Below are 18,437 nucleotides of genomic sequence, written 5' to 3'. Positions count from 1 at the left end.
ATTATAATTCCATTACTGCATGTAATGAACGGGTAAATTGATAAACTATAAACACGTTGTAAAACCCTTTCCCAGAGGGATGCGAATGAAGTAAAGCTTCTATCCGCCACCCTTCAGCGATGCTGTACGGTACACAAGATCCACCCCAGTACATTCCCGGCACCTGACGACAGCCTTCGACGGAACCCTAGTTTTACGGATAAAAAATGGTCAAATACTCACCCACAACAACAAAAGGGGTTAATCTTATGGGCACTGGCCAAAAAAAAAAAAAGGATGTAAAGGGTTGTTTCCCGGCCAAACCCCAACCAGGAAAACCGGAAAATCCATTCAGTTTTCTTTCACTGCTTTTATCAACATTTCCACAAGGCTGTGCTTTTGAAGTCGCTGTTACATGCCCCGGTGAGTTACTTTTAAACTAAGATTATCGTTATGATAACAGCTTCCGACGAACGATTCCTTACGCCGATGTTTTAGGGGTGCGCGCGAGGGTAGCGTTTCTGGGGGGGGGGGGGTTGACCTTTACCTCCTTATTTGTCCAGCTCTTTGTTTAGCGCCACATCGTTGGCGTTTTCGCCTTGTACGCAACGGTTCAACTTGGTCATGCCGTTGTTGAACTGTTCGGTACGTGCGTTATACGCCGTTTGATAGCAGCTTTGTGCCATAGATGTAACGTATCCCATCAGATTGGTACCCTGGCTGATCACATTTTGCAGGCTGCTGAAGTATGCTGCACTTCTTGGCACGAAGTGTGGAAGCTACGAATGGAGATCAATGTGTTTAATGATAAAATTTTCATCCACCCACGGAGTTTACCTCATGCTCTACTTACACTCTTCATCAGACAGCTGAGAGTCTGCCCGTTACCCTGGGGGATGTTCAAACATTTCGACTGGATGTGCCCAAACTCCTGGCCGATCCGTTGCACCGCCACTCGACGCACCGAAACACCGCGCGGATTTTCCATGTTCGCGTTGAAGATGTCGTCGCACGTGACGATCTCTTGATTCATCTCCTCCATAAAGCGAGGCAGTCCGGCCTGCAGCTTGTTCCAACATTCTTTGCTTCTACCCGTGCACACGCCACTATTCTTGAAGGAGTGATCAACCAAATCGGTGAAGCTGTTGTAAGACTTTTGCACAAAGTTTTTCAGCTGAAACAGCATATTAATGTGGGTCGATTCGAAAAATTGCAGTTGAGATGCAATAGATTCGTTAATAGCCGCCTGGAACTTGTTGATTACTGCTTCAATCTTCTGTCTGAACGATCCCGAGTTGAGGGATATTTTGTTGACATCTTTTATAAGTTTACGGTAGCTGGGAAAGCTTTTACGTGCTGGAGTTGGTGCAATAGACGACACATTTAAATGCGGTTTCAATTTCACGTACAGGTGTTTCAATGCCGGAGGAGGCGGCGTGTAGTCCATACACTCGTCAATGGGCTCTGCGGTGGTCGTGGGTATTTCTGAAGTACTGTCCGTTTCCTCTTCGGCGGCTGCTGTAGTCTCGGTTTCTTCTTCAGCCGCCGTGCTTTCCGTTTCCTCGTCGGCGGCTGCTGTAGTCTCGGTTTCTTCTTCAGCCGCCGTGCTTTCCGTTTCCTCTTCGGCAGCTGCTGTAGTCTCGGTTTCTTCTTCAGCCGCCGTGCTTTCCGTTTCCTCTTTGGCAGCTGCTGTAGTCTCGGTTTCTTCTTCAGCCGCCGTGCTTTCCGTTTCCTCTTCGGCAGCTGCTGTAGTCTCGGTTTCTTCTTCAGCCGCCGTGCTTTCCGTTTCCTCTTCGGCGGCTGCTGTAGTCTCGGTTTCTTCTTCAGCCGCCGTGCTTTCCGTTTCCTCTTCGGCGGCTGCTGTAGTCTCGGTTTCTTCTTCAGCCGCCGTGCTTTCCGTTTCCTCTTCGGCGGCTGCTGTAGTCTCGGTTTCTTCTTCAGCCGCCGTGCTTTCCGTTTCCTCTTCGGTGGCTGCTGTAGTCTCGGTTTCTTCTTCAGCCGTCGTGCTTTCCGTTTCCTCTTCGGCGGCTGCTGTAGTCTCGGTTTCTTCTTCAGCCGCCGTGCTGTCCGTTTCCTCTTCGGCGGCTGCTGTAGTCTCGGTTTCTTCTTCAGCCGTCGCGCTTTCCGTTTCCTCTTCGGCGGCTGCTGTAGTCTCGGTTTCTTCTTCAGCCGCCGTGCTTTCCGTTTCCTCTTCGGCGGCTGCTGTAGTCTCGGTTTCTTCTTCAGCCGCCGTGCTTTCCGTTTCCTCTTCGGCGGCTGCTGTAGTCTCGGTTTCTTCTTCAGCCGCCGTGCTTTCCGTTTCCTCTTCGGCGGCTGCTGTAGTCTCGGTTTCTTCTTCAGCCGCCGTGCTTTCCGTTTCCTCTTCGGCAGCTGCTGTAGTCTCGGTTTCTTCTTCAGCCGCCGTGCTTTCCGTTTCCTCTTTGGCAGCTGCTGTAGTCTCGGTTTCTTCTTCAGCCGCCGTGCTTTCCGTTTCCTCTTCGGCAGCTGCTGTAGTCTCGGTTTCTTCTTCAGCCGCCGTGCTTTCCGTTTCCTCTTCGGCGGCTGCTGTAGTCTCGGTTTCTTCTTCAGCCGCCGTGCTTTCCGTTTCCTCTTCGGCGGCTGCTGTAGTCTCGGTTTCTTCTTCAGCCGCCGTGCTTTCCGTTTCCTCTTCGGCGGCTGCTGTAGTCTCGGTTTCTTCTTCAGCCGCCGTGCTTTCCGTTTCCTCTTCGGTGGCTGCTGTAGTCTCGGTTTCTTCTTCAGCCGTCGTGCTTTCCGTTTCCTCTTCGGCGGCTGCTGTAGTCTCGGTTTCTTCTTCAGCCGCCGTGCTGTCCGTTTCCTCTTCGGCGGCTGCTGTAGTCTCGGTTTCTTCTTCAGCCGTCGTGCTTTCCGTTTCCTCTTCGGCGGCTGCTGTAGTCTCGGTTTCTTCTTCAGCCGCCGTGCTTTCCGTTTCCTCTTCGGCGGCTGCTGTAGTCTCGGTTTCTTCTTCAGCCGCCGTGCTTTCCGTTTCCTCTTCGGCGGCTGCTGTAGTCTCGGTTTCTTCTTCAGCCGCCGTGCTTTCCGTTTCCTCTTCGGCGGCTGCTGTAGTCTCGGTTTCTTCTTCAGCCGCCGTGCTTTCCGTTTCCTCTTCGGCGGCTGCTGTAGTCTCGGTTTCTTCTTCAGCCGCCGTGCTTTCCGTTTCCTCTTCGGCGGCTGCTGTAGTCTCGGTTTCTTCTTCAGCCGCCGTGCTTTCCGTTTCCTCTTCGGCGGCTGCTGTAGTCTCGGTTTCTTCTTCAGCCGCCGTGCTTTCCGTTTCCTCTTCGGCGGCTGCTGTAGTCTCGGTTTCTTCTTCAGCCGCCGTGCTTTCCGTTTCCTCTTCGGTGGCTGCTGTAGTCTCGGTTTCTTCTTCAGCCGCCGTGCTTTCCGTGTCCTCTTCGGTGGCTGCTGTAGTCTCGGTTTCTTCTTCAGCCGCCGTGCTTTCCGTTTCCTCTTCGGCGGCTGCTGTAGTCTCGGTTTCTTCTTCAGCCGCCGTGCTTTCCGTTTCCTCTTCGGCGGCTGCTGTAGTCTCGGTTTCTTCTTCAGCCGCCGTGCTGTCCGTTTCCTCTTCGGCGGCTGCTGTAGTCTCGGTTTCTTCTTCAGCCGCCGTGCTTTCCGTTTCCTCTTCGGCGGCTGCTGTAGTCTCGGTTTCTTCTTCAGCCGCCGTGCTTTCCGTTTCCTCTTCGGCGGCTGCTGTAGTCTCGGTTTCTTCTTCAGCCGCCGTGGTTTCCGTGTCCTCTTCGGCGGCTGCTGTAGTCTCGGTTTCTTCTTCAGCCGCCGTGCTTTCCGTTTCCTCTTCGGCGGCTGCTGTAGTCTCGGTTTCTTCTTCAGCCGCCGTGCTTTCCGTTTCCTCTTCGGCGGCTGCTGTAGTCTCGGTTTCTTCTTCAGCCGCCGTGCTTTCCGTTTCCTCTTCGGCGGCTGCTGTAGTCTCGGTTTCTTCTTCAGCCGCCGTGCTTTCCGTTTCCTCTTCGGTGGCTGCTGTAGTCTCGGTTTCTTCTTCAGCCGCCGTGCTTTCCGTTTCCTCTTCGGCGGCTGCTGTAGTCTCGGTTTCTTCTTCAGCCGCCGTGCTTTCCGTTTCCCCTTCGGCGGCTGCTGTAGTCTCGGTTTCTTCTTCAGCCGCCGTGCTTTCCGTTTCCTCTTCGGCGGCTGCTGTAGTCTCGGTTTCTTCTTCAGCCGCCGTGCTTTCCGTTTCCTCTTCGGCGGCTGCTGTAGTCTCGGTTTCTTCTTCAGCCGCCGTGCTTTCCGTTTCCTCTTCGGCGGCTGCTGTAGTCTCGGTTTCTTCTTCAGCCGCCGTGCTTTCCGTTTCCCCTTCGGCAGCTGCTGTAGTCTCGGTTTCTTCTTCAGCCGCCGTGCTTTCCGTTTCCTCTTCGGCGGCTGCTGTAGTCTCGGTTTCTTCTTCAGCCGCCGTGCTTTCCGTTTCCTCTTCGGCGGCTGCTGTAGTCTCGGTTTCTTCTTCAGCCGCCGTGCTTTCCGTTTCCCCTTCGGCGGCTGCTGTAGTCTCGGTTTCTTCTTCAGCCGCCGTGCTTTCCGTTTCCTCTTCGGCGGCTGCTGTAGTCTCGGTTTCTTCTTCAGCCGCCGTGCTTTCCGTTTCCTCTTCGGTGGCTGCTGTAGTCTCGGTTTCTTCTTCAGCCGCCGTGCTTTCCGTTTCCTCTTCGGCGGCTGCTGTAGTCTCGGTTTCTTCTTCAGCCGCCGTGCTTTCCGTTTCCTCTTCGGCGGCTGCTGTAGTCTCGGTTTCTTCTTCAGCCGCCGTGCTTTCCGTTTCCTCTTCGGCGGCTGCTGTAGTCTCGGTTTCTTCTTCAGCCGCCGTGCTTTCCGTGTCCTCTTCGGCGGCTGCTGTAGTCTCGGTTTCTTCTTCAGCCGCCGTGCTTTCCGTTTCCTCTTCGGCGGCTGCTGTAGTCTCGGTTTCTTCTTCAGCCGCCGTGCTTTCCGTTTTCTCTTCGGTGGCTGCCGTTGTCCCGGTTTCTTCTTCAGCCGCCGTGCTTTCCGTTTGCTCTTCGGCGGCTGCGGTAGTCTCGGTTTCTTCTTCAGCCGCCGTGCTTTCCGTTTCCCCTTCGGCGGCTGCTGTAGTCTCGGTTTCTTCTTCAGCCGCCGTGCTTTCCGTTTCCTCTTCGGCGGCTGCTGTAGTCTCGGTTTCTTCTTCAGCCGCCGTGCTGTCCGTTTCCTCTTCGGCGGCTGCTGTAGTCTCGGTTTCTTCTTCAGCCGCCGTGCTTTCCGTTTCCTCTTCGGCGGCTGCTGTAGTCTCGGTTTCTTCTTCAGCCGCCGTGCTTTCCGTTTCCTCTTCGGCGGCTGCTGTAGTCTCGGTTTCTTCTTCAGCCGCCGTGCTTTCCGTTTCCTCTTCGGCGGCTGCTGTAGTCTCGGTTTCTTCTTCAGCCGCCGTGCTTTCCGTTTCCCCTTCGGCGGCTGCTGTAGTCTCGGTTTCTTCTTCAGCCGCCGTGCTTTCCGTTTCCTCTTCGGCAGCTGCTGTAGTCTCGGTTTCTTCTTCAGCCGCCGTGCTTTCCGTGTCCTCTTCGGTGGCTGCTGTAGTCTCGGTTTCTTCTTCAGCCGCCGTGCTCTCCGTTTCCTCTTCGGCGGCTGCTGTAGTCTCGGTTTCTTCTTCAGCCGCCGTGCGTTCCGTTTCCTCTTCGGCGGCTGCTGTAGTCTCGGTTTCTTCTTCAGCCGCCGTGCTTTCCGTTTCCTCTTCGGCGGCTGCTGTAGTCTCGATTTCTTCTTCAGCCGCCGTGCTTTCCGTTTCCTCTTCGGCGGCTGCTGTAGTCTCGGTTTCTTCTTCAGCCGCCGTGCTTTCCGTTTCCTCTTCGGCGGCTGCTGTAGTCTCGGTTTCTTCTTCAGCCGCCGTGCTTTCCGTTTCCTCTTCGGCGGCTGCTGTAGTCTCGGTTTCTTCTTCAGCCGCCGTGCTTTCCGTTTCCTCTTCGGCGGCTGCTGTAGTCTCGGTTTCTTCTTCAGCCGCCGTGCTGTCCGTTTCCTCTTCGGCGGCTGCTGTAGTCTCGGTTTCTTCTTCAGCCGCCGTGCTTTCCGTTTCCTCTTCGGCGGCTGCTGTAGTCTCGGTTTCTTCTTCAGCCGCCGTGCTTTCCGTTTCCTCTTCGGCGGCTGCTGTAGTCTCGGTTTCTTCTTCAGCCGCCGTGGTTTCCGTGTCCTCTTCGGCGGCTGCTGTAGTCTCGGTTTCTTCTTCAGCCGCCGTGCTTTCCGTTTCCTCTTCGGCGGCTGCTGTAGTCTCGGTTTCTTCTTCAGCCGCCGTGCTTTCCGTTTCCTCTTCGGCGGCTGCTGTAGTCTCGGTTTCTTCTTCAGCCGCCGTGCTTTCCGTTTCCTCTTCGGCGGCTGCTGTAGTCTCGGTTTCTTCTTCAGCCGCCGTGCTTTCCGTTTCCTCTTCGGTGGCTGCTGTAGTCTCGGTTTCTTCTTCAGCCGCCGTGCTTTCCGTTTCCTCTTCGGCGGCTGCTGTAGTCTCGGTTTCTTCTTCAGCCGCCGTGCTTTCCGTTTCCCCTTCGGCGGCTGCTGTAGTCTCGGTTTCTTCTTCAGCCGCCGTGCTTTCCGTTTCCTCTTCGGCGGCTGCTGTAGTCTCGGTTTCTTCTTCAGCCGCCGTGCTTTCCGTTTCCTCTTCGGCGGCTGCTGTAGTCTCGGTTTCTTCTTCAGCCGCCGTGCTTTCCGTTTCCTCTTCGGCGGCTGCTGTAGTCTCGGTTTCTTCTTCAGCCGCCGTGCTTTCCGTTTCCCCTTCGGCGGCTGCTGTAGTCTCGGTTTCTTCTTCAGCCGCCGTGCTTTCCGTTTCCTCTTCGGCGGCTGCTGTAGTCTCGGTTTCTTCTTCAGCCGCCGTGCTTTCCGTTTCCTCTTCGGCGGCTGCTGTAGTCTCGGTTTCTTCTTCAGCCGCCGTGCTTTCCGTTTCCCCTTCGGCGGCTGCTGTAGTCTCGGTTTCTTCTTCAGCCGCCGTGCTTTCCGTTTCCTCTTCGGCGGCTGCTGTAGTCTCGGTTTCTTCTTCAGCCGCCGTGCTTTCCGTTTCCTCTTCGGTGGCTGCTGTAGTCTCGGTTTCTTCTTCAGCCGCCGTGCTTTCCGTTTCCTCTTCGGCGGCTGCTGTAGTCTCGGTTTCTTCTTCAGCCGCCGTGCTTTCCGTTTCCTCTTCGGCGGCTGCTGTAGTCTCGGTTTCTTCTTCAGCCGCCGTGCTTTCCGTTTCCTCTTCGGCGGCTGCTGTAGTCTCGGTTTCTTCTTCAGCCGCCGTGCTTTCCGTGTCCTCTTCGGCGGCTGCTGTAGTCTCGGTTTCTTCTTCAGCCGCCGTGCTTTCCGTTTCCTCTTCGGCGGCTGCTGTAGTCTCGGTTTCTTCTTCAGCCGCCGTGCTTTCCGTTTTCTCTTCGGTGGCTGCCGTTGTCCCGGTTTCTTCTTCAGCCGCCGTGCTTTCCGTTTGCTCTTCGGCGGCTGCGGTAGTCTCGGTTTCTTCTTCAGCCGCCGTGCTTTCCGTTTCCTCTTCGGCGGCTGCTGTAGTCTCGGTTTCTTCTTCAGCCGCCGTGCTTTCCGTTTCCTCTTCGGCGGCTGCTGTAGTCTCGGTTTCTTCTTGAGTCGCCGTGCTTTCCGTTTCCTCTTCGGCGGCTGCTGTAGTCTCGGTTTCTTCTTCAGCCGCCGTGCTTTCCGTTTCCTCTTCGGCGGCTGCTGTAGTCTCGGTTTCTTCTTCAGCCGCCGTGCTTTCCGTTTCCTCTTCGGCAGCTGCTGTAGTCTCGGTTTCTTCTTCAGCCGCCGTGCTTTCCGTTTCCTCTTCGGCAGCTGCTGTAGTCTCGGTTTCTTCTTCAGCCGCCGTGCTTTCCGTTTCCTCTTCGGCGGCTGCTGTAGTCTCGGTTTCTTCTTCAGCCGCCGTGCTTTCCGTTTCCTCTTCGGCGGCTGCTGTAGTCTCGGTTTCTTCTTCAGCCGCCGTGCTTTCCGTTTCCTCTTCGGCGGCTGCTGTAGTCTCGGTTTCTTCTTCAGCCGCCGTGCTTTCCGTTTCCTCTTTGGCGGCTGCTGTAGTCTCGGTTTCTTCTTCAGCCGCCGTGCTTTCCGTTTCCTCTTCGGCGGCTGCTGTAGTCTCGGTTTCTTCTTCAGCCGCCGTGCTTTCCGTTTCCTCTTCGGCGGCTGCTGTAGTCTCGGTTTCTTCTTGAGTCGCCGTGCTTTCCGTTTCCTCTTCGGCGGCTGCTGTAGTCTCGGTTTCTTCTTCAGCCGCCGTGCTTTCCGTTTCCTCTTCGGCAGCTGCTGTAGTCTCGGTTTCTTCTTCAGCCGCCGTGCTTTCCGTTTCCTCTTCGGCAGCTGCTGTAGTCTCGGTTTCTTCTTCAGCCGCCGTGCTTTCCGTTTCCTCTTCGGCGGCTGCTGTAGTCTCGGTTTCTTCTTCAGCCGCCGTGCTTTCCGTTTCCTCTTCGGCGGCTGCTGTAGTCTCGGTTTCTTCTTCAGCCGCCGTGCTTTCCGTTTCCCCTTCGGCGGCTGCTGTAGTCTCGGTTTCTTCTTGAGTCGCCGTGCTTTCCGTTTCCTCTTCGGCGGCTGCTGTAGTCTCGGTTTCTTCTTCAGCCGCCGTGCTTTCCGTTTCCTCTTCGGCGGCTGCTGTAGTCTCGGTTTCTTCTTCAGCCGCCGTGCTTTCCGTTTCCTCTTCGGCAGCTGCTGTAGTCTCGGTTTCTTCTTCAGCCGCCGTGCTTTCCGTTTCCTCTTTGGCGGCTGCTGTAGTCTCGGTTTCTTCTTCAGCCGCCGTGCTTTCCGTTTCCTCTTCGGCGGCTGCTGTAGTCTCGGTTTCTTCTTCAGCCGCCGTGCTTTCCGTTTCCTCTTCGGCGGCTGCTGTAGTCTCGGTTTCTTCTTCAGCCGCCGTGCTTTCCGTTTCCTCTTCGGCGGCTGCTGTAGTCTCGGTTTCTTCTTCAGCCGCCGTGCTTTCCGTTTCCTCTTCGGCGGCTGCTGTAGTCTCGGTTTCTTCTTCAGCCGCCGTGCTTTCCGTTTCCTCTTCGGCAGCTGCTGTAGTCTCGGTTTCTTCTTCAGCCGCCGTGCTTTCCGTTTCCTCTTCGGCAGCTGCTGTAGTCTCGGTTTCTTCTTCAGCCGCCGTGCTTTCCGTTTCCTCTTCGGCGGCTGCTGTAGTCTCGGTTTCTTCTTCAGCCGCCGTGCTTTCCGTTTCCTCTTCGGCGGCTGCTGTAGTCTCGGTTTCTTCTTCAGCCGCCGTGCTTTCCGTTTCCTCTTCGGCGGCTGCTGTAGTCTCGGTTTCTTCTTGAGTCGCCGTGCTTTCCGTTTCCTCTTCGGCGGCTGCTGTAGTCTCGGTTTCTTCTTCAGCCGCCGTGCTTTCCGTTTCCTCTTCGGCGGCTGCTGTAGTCTCGGTTTCTTCTTCAGCCGCCGTGCTTTCCGTTTCCTCTTCGGCAGCTGCTGTAGTCTCGGTTTCTTCTTCAGCCGCCGTGCTTTCCGTTTCCTCTTCGGCAGCTGCTGTAGTCTCGGTTTCTTCTTCAGCCGCCGTGCTTTCCGTTTCCTCTTCGGCGGCTGCTGTAGTCTCGGTTTCTTCTTCAGCCGCCGTGCTTTCCGTTTCCTCTTCGGCGGCTGCTGTAGTCTCGGTTTCTTCTTCAGCCGCCGTGCTTTCCGTTTCCTCTTCGGCGGCTGCTGTAGTCTCGGTTTCTTCTTCAGCCGTCGTGCTTTCCGTTTCCTCTTCGGCAGCTGCTGTAGTCTCGGTTTCTTCTTCAGCCGCCGTGCTTTCCGTTTCCTCTTCGGCAACTGCTGTAGTCTCGGTTTCTTCTTCAGCCGCCGTGCTTTCCGTTTCCTCTTCGGCGGCTGCTGTAGTCTCGGTTTCTTCTTCAGCCGCCGTGCGTTCCGTTTCCTCTTCGGCGGCTGCTGTAGTCTCGGTTTCTTCTTCAGCCGCCGTGCTTTCCGTTTCCTCTTCGGCGGCTGCTGTAGTCTCGATTTCTTCTTCAGCCGCCGTGCTTTCCGTTTCCTCTTCGGTGGCTGCTGTAGTCTCGGTTTCTTCTTCAGCCGCCGTGCTTTCCGTTTCCTCTTCGGCGGCTGCTGTAGTCTCGGTTTCTTCTTCAGCCGCCGTGCTTTCCGTTTCCTCTTCGGCGGCTGCTGTAGTCTTGGTTTCTTCTTCAGCCGCCGTGCTTTCCGTTTCCTCTTCGGCAGCTGCTGTAGTCTCGGTTTCTTCTTCAGCCGCCGTGCTTTCCGTTTCCTCTTCGGCGGCTGCTGTAGTCTCGGTTTCTTCTTCAGCCGCCGTGCTTTCCGTTTCCTCTTCGGCGGCTGCTGTAGTCTCGGTTTCTTCTTCAGCCGCCGTGCTTTCCGTTTCCTCTTCGGCAGCTGCTGTAGTCTCGGTTTCTTCTTCAGCCGCCGTGCTTTCCGTTTCCTCTTCGGCGGCTGCTGTAGTCTCGGTTTCTTCTTCAGCCGCCGTGCTTTCCGTGTCCTCTTCGGCGGCTGCTGTAGTCTCGGTTTCTTCTTCAGCCGCCGTGCTTTCCGTTTCCTCTTTGGCGGCTGCTGTAGTCTCGGTTTCTTCTTCAGCCGCCGTGCTTTCCGTTTCCTCTTCGGCGGCTGCTGTAGTCTCGGTTTCTTCTTCAGCCGCCGTGCTTTCCGTTTCCTCTTCGGCGGCTGCTGTAGTCTCGGTTTCTTCTTCAGCCGCCGTGCTTTCCGTTTCCTCTTCGGCGGCTGCTGTAGTCTCGGTTTCTTCTTCAGCCGCCGTGCTTTCCGTTTCCTCTTCGGCGGCTGCTGTAGTCTCGGTTTCTTCTTCAGCCGCCGTGCTTTCCGTTTCCTCTTCGGCAGCTGCTGTAGTCTCGGTTTCTTCTTCAGCCGCCGTGCTTTCCGTTTCCTCTTCGGCAGCTGCTGTAGTCTCGGTTTCTTCTTCAGCCGCCGTGCTTTCCGTTTCCTCTTCGGCGGCTGCTGTAGTCTCGGTTTCTTCTTCAGCCGCCGTGCTTTCCGTTTCCTCTTCGGCGGCTGCTGTAGTCTCGGTTTCTTCTTCAGCCGCCGTGCTTTCCGTTTCCTCTTCGGCGGCTGCTGTAGTCTCGGTTTCTTCTTCAGCCGCCGTGCTTTCCGTTTCCTCTTCGGCAGGTGCTGTAGTCTCGGTTTCTTCTTCAGCCGCCGTGCTTTCCGTTTCCTCTTCGGCGGCTGCTGTAGTCTCGGTTTCTTCTTCAGCCGCCGTGCTATCCGTTTCCTCTTCGGCGGCTGCTGTAGTCTCGGTTTCTTCTTCAGCCGCCGTGCTTTCCGTTTCCTCTTCGGCGGCTGCTGTAGTCTCGGTTTCTTCTTCAGCCGCCGTGCTTTCCGTTTCCTCTTCGGCAGGTGCTGTAGTCTCGGTTTCTTCTTCAGCCGTCGTGCTTTCCGTTTCCTCGTCGGCGGCTGCTGTAGTCTCGGTTTCTTCTTCAGCCGCCGTGGTTTCCGTTTCCTCTTCGGCGGCTGCCGTTGTCTCGATTTCTTCTTCAGCCGCCGTGCTTTCCGTTTCCTCTTCGGCAGCTGCTGTAGTCTCGGTTTCTTCTTCAGCCGCCGTGCTTTCCGTTTCCTCTTCGGCGGCTGCTGTAGTCTCGGTTTCTTCTTCAGCCGCCGTGCTTTCCGTTTCCTCTTCGGTGGCTGCTGTAGTCTCGGTTTCTTCTTCAGCCGCCGTGCTTTCCGTTTCCTCTTCGGCGGCTGCTGTAGTCTCGGTTTCTTCTTCAGCCGCCGTGCTTTCCGTTTCCTCTTCGGCGGCTGCTGTAGTCTCGGTTTCTTCTTCAGCCGTCGTGCTTTCCGTTTCCTCTTCGGCGGCTGCTGTAGTCTCGGTTTCTTCTTCAGCCGCCGTGCTGTCCGTTTCCTCTTTGGCGGCTGCTGTAGTCTCGGTTTCTTCTTCAGCCGCCGTGCTTTCCGTTTCCTCTTCGGCGGCTGCTGTAGTCTCGGTTTCTTCTTCAGCCGCCGTGCTTTCCGTTTCCTCTTCGGCGGCTGCTGTAGTCTCGGTTTCTTTTTCAGCCGCCGTGCTTTCCGTTTCCTCTTCGGCGGCTGCTGTAGTCTCGGTTTCTTCTTCAGCCGCCGTGCTTTCCGTTTCCTCTTCGGCGGCTGCTGTAGTCTCGGTTTCTTCTTCAGCCGCCGTGCTTTCCGTTTCCTCTTCGGCGGCTGCTGTAGTCTCGGTTTCTTCTTCAGCCGCCGTGCTTTCCGTTTCCTCTTCGGCGGCTGCCGTAGTCTCGGTTTCTTCTTCAGCCGTCGTGCTTTCCGTTTCCTCTTCGGCGGCTGCCGTAGTCTCGGTTTCTTCTTCAGCCGTCGTGCTTTCCGTTTCCTCTTCGGCGGCTGCTGTAGTCTCGGTTTCTTCTTCAACCGCCGTGCTTTCCGTTTCCTCTTCGGCGGCTGCTGTAGTCTCGGTTTCTTCTTCAGCCGCCGTGCTTTCCGTTTCCTCTTCGGCGGCTGCTGTAGTCTCGGTTTCTTCTTCAGCCGCCGTGCTTTCCGTTTCCTCTTCGGCGGCTGCTGTAGTCTCGGTTTCTTCTTCAGCCGCCGTGCTTTCCGTTTCCTCTTCGGCGGCTGCTGTAGTCTCGGTTTCTTCTTCAGCCGCCGTGCTTTCCGTGTCCTCTTCGGTGGCTGCTGTAGTCTCGGTTTCTTCTTCAGCCGCCGTGCTTTCCGTGTCCTCTTCGGCGGCTGCTGTAGTCTCGGTTTCTTCTTCAGCCGCCGTGCTTTCCGTTTCCTCTTCGGCGGCTGCTGTAGTCTCGGTTTCTTCTTCAGCCGCCGTGCTGTCCGTTTCCTCTTTGGCGGCTGCTGTAGTCTCGGTTTCTTCTTCAGCCGCCGTGCTTTCCGTTTCCTCTTCGGCGGCTGCTGTAGTCTCGGTTTCTTCTTCAGCCGCCGTGCTTTCCGTTTCCTCTTCGGCGGCTGCTGTAGTCTCGGTTTCTTCTTCAGCCGCCGTGCTTTCCGTTTCCTCTTCGGCGGCTGCTGTAGTCTCGGTTTCTTCTTCAGCCGCCGTGCTTTCCGTTTCCTCTTCGGCGGCTGCTGTAGTCTCGGTTTCTTCTTCAGCCGCCGTGCTTTCCGTTTCCTCTTCGGCGGCTGCTGTAGTCTCGGTTTCTTCTTCAGCCGCCGTGCTTTCCGTTTCCTCTTCGGTGGCTGCTGTAGTCTCGGTTTCTTCTTCAGCCGCCGTGCTTTCCGTTTCCTCTTCGGCGGCTGCTGTAGTCTCGGTTTCTTCTTCAGCCGCCGTGCTTTCCGTTTCCTCTTCGGCGGCTGCTGTAGTCTCGGTTTCTTCTTCAGCCGCCGTGCTTTCCGTTTCCTCTTCGGCGGCTGCTGTAGTCTCGGTTTCTTCTTCAGCCGTCGTGCTTTCCGTTTCCTCTTCGGCGGCTGCTGTAGTCTCGGTTTCTTCTTCAGCCGCCGTGCTGTCCGTTTCCTCTTCGGCGGCTGCTGTAGTCTCGGTTTCTTCTTCAGCCGTCGTGCTTTCCGTTTCCTCTTCGGCGGCTGCTGTAGTCTCGGTTTCTTCTTCAGCCGCCGTGCTTTCCGTTTCCTCTTCGGCGGCTGCTGTAGTCTCGGTTTCTTCTTCAGCCGCCGTGCTTTCCGTTTCCTCTTCGGTGGCTGCTGTAGTCTCGGTTTCTTCTTCAGCCGCCGTGCTTTCCGTTTCCTCTTCGGCAGCTGCTGTAGTCTCGGTTTCTTCTTCAGCCGCCGTGCTTTCCGTTTCCTCTTCGGCGGCTGCTGTAGTCTCGGTTTCTTCTTCAGCCGCCGTGCTTTCCGTTTCCTCTTCGGCGGCTGCTGTAGTCTCGGTTTCTTCTTCAGCCGCCGTGCTTTCCGTTTCCTCTTCGGCGGCTGCTGTAGTCTCGGTTTCTTCTTCAGCCGCCGTGCTTTCCGTTTCCTCTTCGGCGGCTGCTGTAGTCTCGGTTTCTTCTTCAGCCGTCGTGCTTTCCGTTTCCTCTTCGGCGGCTGCTGTAGTCTCGGTTTCTTCTTCAGCCGCCGTGCTTTCCGTTTCCTCTTCGGCGGCTGCTGTAGTCTCGGTTTCTTCTTCAGCCGCCGTGCTTTCCGTTTCCTCTTCGGTGGCTGCTGTAGTCTCGGTTTCTTCTTCAGCCGCCGTGCTTTCCGTTTCCTCTTCGGCGGCTGCTGTAGTCTCGGTTTCTTCTTCAGCCGCCGTGCTTTCCATTTCCTCTTCAGCGGCTGCTGTAGTCTCGGTTTCTTCTTCAGCCGCCGTGCTTTCCGTTTCCTCTTCGACGGCTGCTGTAGTCTCGGTTTCTTCTTCAGCCGCCGTGCTTTCCGTTTCCTCTTCGGCGGCTGCTGTAGTCTCGGTTTCTTCTTCCGCCGCCGTGCTTTCCGTTTCCTCTTCGGCGGCTGCTGTAGTCTCGGTTTCTTCTTCAGCCGCCGTGCTTTCCGTTTCCTCTTCGGCGGCTGCTGTAGTCTCGGTTTCTTCTTCAGCCGCCGTGCTTTCCGTTTCCTCTTCGGCGGCTGCTGTAGTCTCGGTTTCTTCTTCAGCCGCCGTGCTTTCCGTTTCCTCTTCAGCGGTTGCTGTAGTCTCGGTTTCTTCTTCAGCCGCCGTGCTTTCCGTTTCCTCTTCGGCGGCTGCTGTAGTCTCGGTTTCTTCTTCAGCCGCCGTGCTTTCCATTTCCTCTTCGGCGGCTGCTGTAGTCTCGGTTTCTTCTTCAGCCGCCGTGCTTTCCATTTCCTCTTCAGCGGCTGCTGTAGTCTCGGTTTCTTCTTCAGCCGCCGTGCTTTCCGTTTCCTCTTCGACGGCTGCTGTAGTCTCGGTTTCTTCTTCAGCCGCCGTGCTTTCCGTTTCCTCTTCGGCGGCTGCTGTAGTCTCGGTTTCTTCTTCAGCCGCCGTGCTTTCCGTTTCCCCTTCGGCGGCTGCTGTAGTCTCGGTTTCTTCTTCAGCCGCCGTGCTTTCCGTTTCCTCTTCGGCGGCTGCTGTAGTCTCGGTTTCTTCTTCAGCCGCCGTGCTTTCCGTTTCCTCTTCAGCGGTTGCTGTAGTCTCGGTTTCTTCTTCAGCCGCCGTGCTTTCCGTTTCCTCTTCGGCGGCTGCTGTAGTCTCGGTTTCTTCTTCAGCCGCCGTGCTTTCCATTTCCTCTTCGGCGGCTGCTGTAGTCTCGGTTTCTTCTTCAGCCGCCGTGCTTTCCATTTCCTCTTCAGCGGCTGCTGTAGTCTCGGTTTCTTCTTCAGCCGCCGTGCTTTCCGTTTCCTCTTCGGCGGCTGCTGTAGTCTCGGTTTCTTCTTCAGCCGCCGTGCTTTCCGTTTCCTCTTCGGCGGCTGCTGTAGTCTCGGTTTCTTCTTCAGCCGCCGTGCTTTCCGTTTTCTCTTCGGCGGCTGCTGTAGTCTCGGTTTCTTCTTCAGCCGCCGTGCTTTCCGTTTCCTCTTCAGCGGTTGCTGTAGTCTCGGTTTCTTCTTCAGCCGCCGTGCTTTCCGTTTCCTCTTCGGCGGCTGCTGTAGTCTCGGTTTCTTCTTCAGCCGCCGTGCTTTCCGTTTCCTCTTCGGCGGTAGCTGTAGTCTCGGTTTCTTCTTCAGCCGCCGTGCTTTCCATTTCCTCTTCAGCGGCTGCTGTAGTCTCGGTTTCTTCTTCAGCCGCCGTGCTTTCCGTTTCCTCTTCGACGGCTGCTGTAGTCTCGGTTTCTTCTTCAGCCGCCGTGCTTTCCGTTTCCTCTTCGGCGGCTGCTGTAGTCTCGGTTTCTTCTTCAGCCGCCGTGCTTTCCATTTCCTCTTCAGCGGCTGCTGTAGTCTCGGTTTCTTCTTCAGCCGCCGTGCTTTCCGTTTCCTCTTCGACGGCTGCTGTAGTCTCGGTTTCTTCTTCAGCCGCCGTGCTTTCCGTTTCCTCTTCGATGGATGCCGTTGTCTCGGTTTCTTCTTCCGCCGCCGTGCTTTCCGTTTCCTCTTCGGCGGCTGCTGTAGTCTCGGTTTCTTTTTCAGCCGCCGTGCTTTCCGTTTCCTCTTCGGCGGCTGCTATAGTCTCGGTTTCTTCTTCAGCCGCCGTGCTTTCCGTTTCCTCTTCGGCGGCTGCTGTAGTCTCGGTTTCTTTCTCAGCTGCTGGCGTCGATTCAGTTTCATCATCGTTTGTTAACGCCGCAGTGTCATCAGTGCTCTCTGTTTGTTCATCTTCTGTTGTTGATTGCTGGTGTACATCATCGGTCGTAGTTGTTTGATCGATGGTAGCAGAAGTGGTTGTTTGTTGAGTTGCTATTGATTCAGTTGTTTCAATGGTTGATGTCGTAGGTGATGATGGGAAGACATATTCTTTTATCTTTTTGATTATATTAGGTATCAGGTTGTTTGAAGCACTTTCCATCACTTTTTCATCCACTGGGAACAATTTTCTAATGAGCTCGGTCAGTTTGAACGACACACCATTGCGCATTTCATCTTTTATACTTCCATTTACACTGGATAACACCTGTTTAAGGAAATTCAACGAAAAACTTTAACACAACGCCACTTCCATGCTAAAACACTCTCGATTTCCAGTATATACACAAAACTTGCATGGAAACATATGTTTTCCAATCCAACTTACCATGAATGTTATCACCACTTTGCACAAAACACCACCTTTTAACTTCTCCATCGTTACAACGATCCACTAGCTGTTGCGTACACCTTACTCTGGGAGCACGTTTTGCAATTCGCAGTACGATGACCACTCCCTTTTATACCATAATTATTCAAAGCTCCCAAAGTTGACACAACTGGGCCGCTGTAACGTGTCACGGTGACTGTTGATCTGTTGTCGCCTTCTGTTGACACTGGCAACTCATGTTAAGCGGCTGTCGTTTGCACGCCTTGTTTGAAGCAAACAACATTTGCATCATGCACACGGTAACGTGCCGTGTCGGTTAAATCTCCGTTCAATCGTGTAAAACAACTGGTCCACTGTTGCACAACGGGGTTATGAGATGCGTTATGGTGTTGTACGACTGTAACTAGTGACGCTTCGCGATATAAATATTAACACAGCAAATCAGTCGACACTCTGTCGAGTTCCGTGTTTTTACAATCTGGTGTAATGCTGAGAACTTTCAACAAACTTTAATGTACAGTACACAAACAAATCGTAAACTCTCACCAGCATGAATAATAAAAGAAGAATTTGTAAATATTTCTTTGGAACACATAACTGAAGCGAAACTGCAGTAGAAAAGTGAGGTTAAAAAATATGAATAGAGAATATCTCTGGATGCTTATTACAAGCCACTTCTTTCGTCCAACTTGTAACCTCTAAGTGGATGATATATTTCTTAATTGACGATGGACATAAAGGAGCCCATTTGTTCCTGCCTCTTGTCACGCAGAAGGTCCATTGCTGTGACGCTGGGCACGTTCCTTAAGCATAATAAATTGTATCGATTTTTCCTCTAGAAACTCCACCCGGTGCTGATATTATGAACAGCTATAATCAAAAGAGCTGCTCTGTGCTATGGACCGTTGTGGAGGGAAAATTGAAACATGGCCGTGTGGAAAAGAATGGAAGATGAGCATAATAGAGCAATATTTTAACGGGAGGACCATGAATATTATCACCTAGTGTCCGGGTACGGCGAGAAGCAGCATCATCTGCAGGACGTCATAAGCAGTGCAGTGGTCCGGCTGGTCCGAGAACTGTTCGTCTCATTAGACGAGAATGGGATCGCTTGTCTGTACATTCGATATGCGACCCATCCCAGGTCCTTGCGCTCTATCTTCTACGGTTTGTCGTGCTGAGGCACGGTAAATTGACGCTGTCGGGACATCTGTGCGAAACCCCTCCGCTCCGAGCCGGCGCGTTCGAGGTTCATCAGCAAAAGGATACTCGTAAAGGTGCAACAGCGAGGGAGGACACACCAACAAAACCGCACACACACACACGGGCGCGCGACTCCTATCTTCCCACTGCAGTGACCGTGGATCGCACTGAGCCACTGCCCGGTACTGATTGCGGATTCGGTAAGGCCATGCGAGGGTGGTTCAAGTGTGATCCGATTGTCCGAGGCACACGGGGAAAACAAAGCACCGAGGAAAGAAAAAAAGAGTATACCGCTGTGAGGCACACACCCCGGACGCAGCGTTTTCCATTTGCCATCACCCTTCGGTGTGTTTTGTCCGTTGGACAAGGGTCAAGCGTGTTTATTTATTGAATGAGAGAAACAACATCTGCACGGCAATTTAATATGCACAACCCCGGTCTCGGGATGCAGCGGGCATTGTCGATGCTCACCCACAACAATACCGGTCATCGGCACGCACTACATAATGGCGAAAGACAATGGTGAAAAGCATCAATTCCCGCGCCATATCCCATAGCCCGTGCCTTACCTGGGATGGCCCGGGATATTGTCGTTAGGCTGAATGTCGCCACTTTTCAGCGAAACGATTCGGAAACAATTTTGGCCACACCGGGCAATCACGGGTTTTGATCGATCCCGGGGTCACATTAGCACCCACGATTGATGTATCATCGATCGCGTCCCCTGTTTGGCTCGTGTCTGACCTACGCCGCTTAGCGGTGTGTGGTGTCCCACTGGATACGGTCAGCCCAATTTTGATCTATAATGTCACCCGCAAATGGACAACTGAATATATGAACGGCCGAAAATTAAGGGTTCCCATTTTATAACCTCTGCCGGATGTGCGGACAGTATCCGCGGTGGCTTAGGAAAGGT

The 18,437-nt window shown here is 54.9% G+C and overlaps 2 protein-coding genes across 2 annotated transcripts in view; one reads left to right on the top strand and one right to left on the bottom strand.

The window, feature by feature from the left end:
- The window catches only part of LOC128710768 (uncharacterized), a 96,782-nt gene that overhangs the window by 53,157 nt on the left and 25,188 nt on the right, over nt 1–18,437 (top strand). The gene's annotated exons all lie outside the window — the stretch shown is intronic.
- Nucleotides 531–16,366, bottom strand: LOC128716226 (uncharacterized). The gene is made up of 5 exons (XM_053811146.1): nt 16,316–16,366; nt 15,843–16,195; nt 7,441–13,877; nt 833–4,902; nt 531–758 (listed from the first exon to the last, which is right to left on the bottom strand). Exons 1-5 carry the CDS (start codon nt 16,364–16,366, stop codon nt 531–533), a joined length of 11,139 nt encoding a protein of 3,712 aa, XP_053667121.1.

The sequence above is a fragment of the Anopheles marshallii genome, chromosome 3, assembly GCF_943734725.1.
Source record: "Anopheles marshallii chromosome 3, idAnoMarsDA_429_01, whole genome shotgun sequence".
NCBI classification, from domain to species: Eukaryota; Metazoa; Arthropoda; class Insecta; order Diptera; family Culicidae; genus Anopheles; species Anopheles marshallii.
The sequence above is the reverse complement of the archived record's forward strand: the minus strand, read 5'-3'. Positions and strand labels throughout refer to the sequence as shown.

What these genes read in the sequence shown, in the direction of transcription:
- LOC128716226 (XM_053811146.1), bottom strand. Translation starts at nt 16,366, where the DNA reads ATGGAGAAGTTAAAAGGTGGTGTTTTGTGCAAAGTGGTGATAACATTC. An exon ending in ACAAACGATGATGAAACTGA is followed by an intron (nt 13,878 to 15,842) that starts ATCGACGCCAGC and finishes TGAAGAAGAAAC; the next exon opens with CGAGACTACAGCAGCCACCG. An exon ending in AAGCACGGCGGCTGAAGAAG is followed by an intron (nt 4,903 to 7,440) that starts AAACCGAGACTA and finishes CCACCGAAGAGA; the next exon opens with AAACGGAAAGCACGGCGGCT.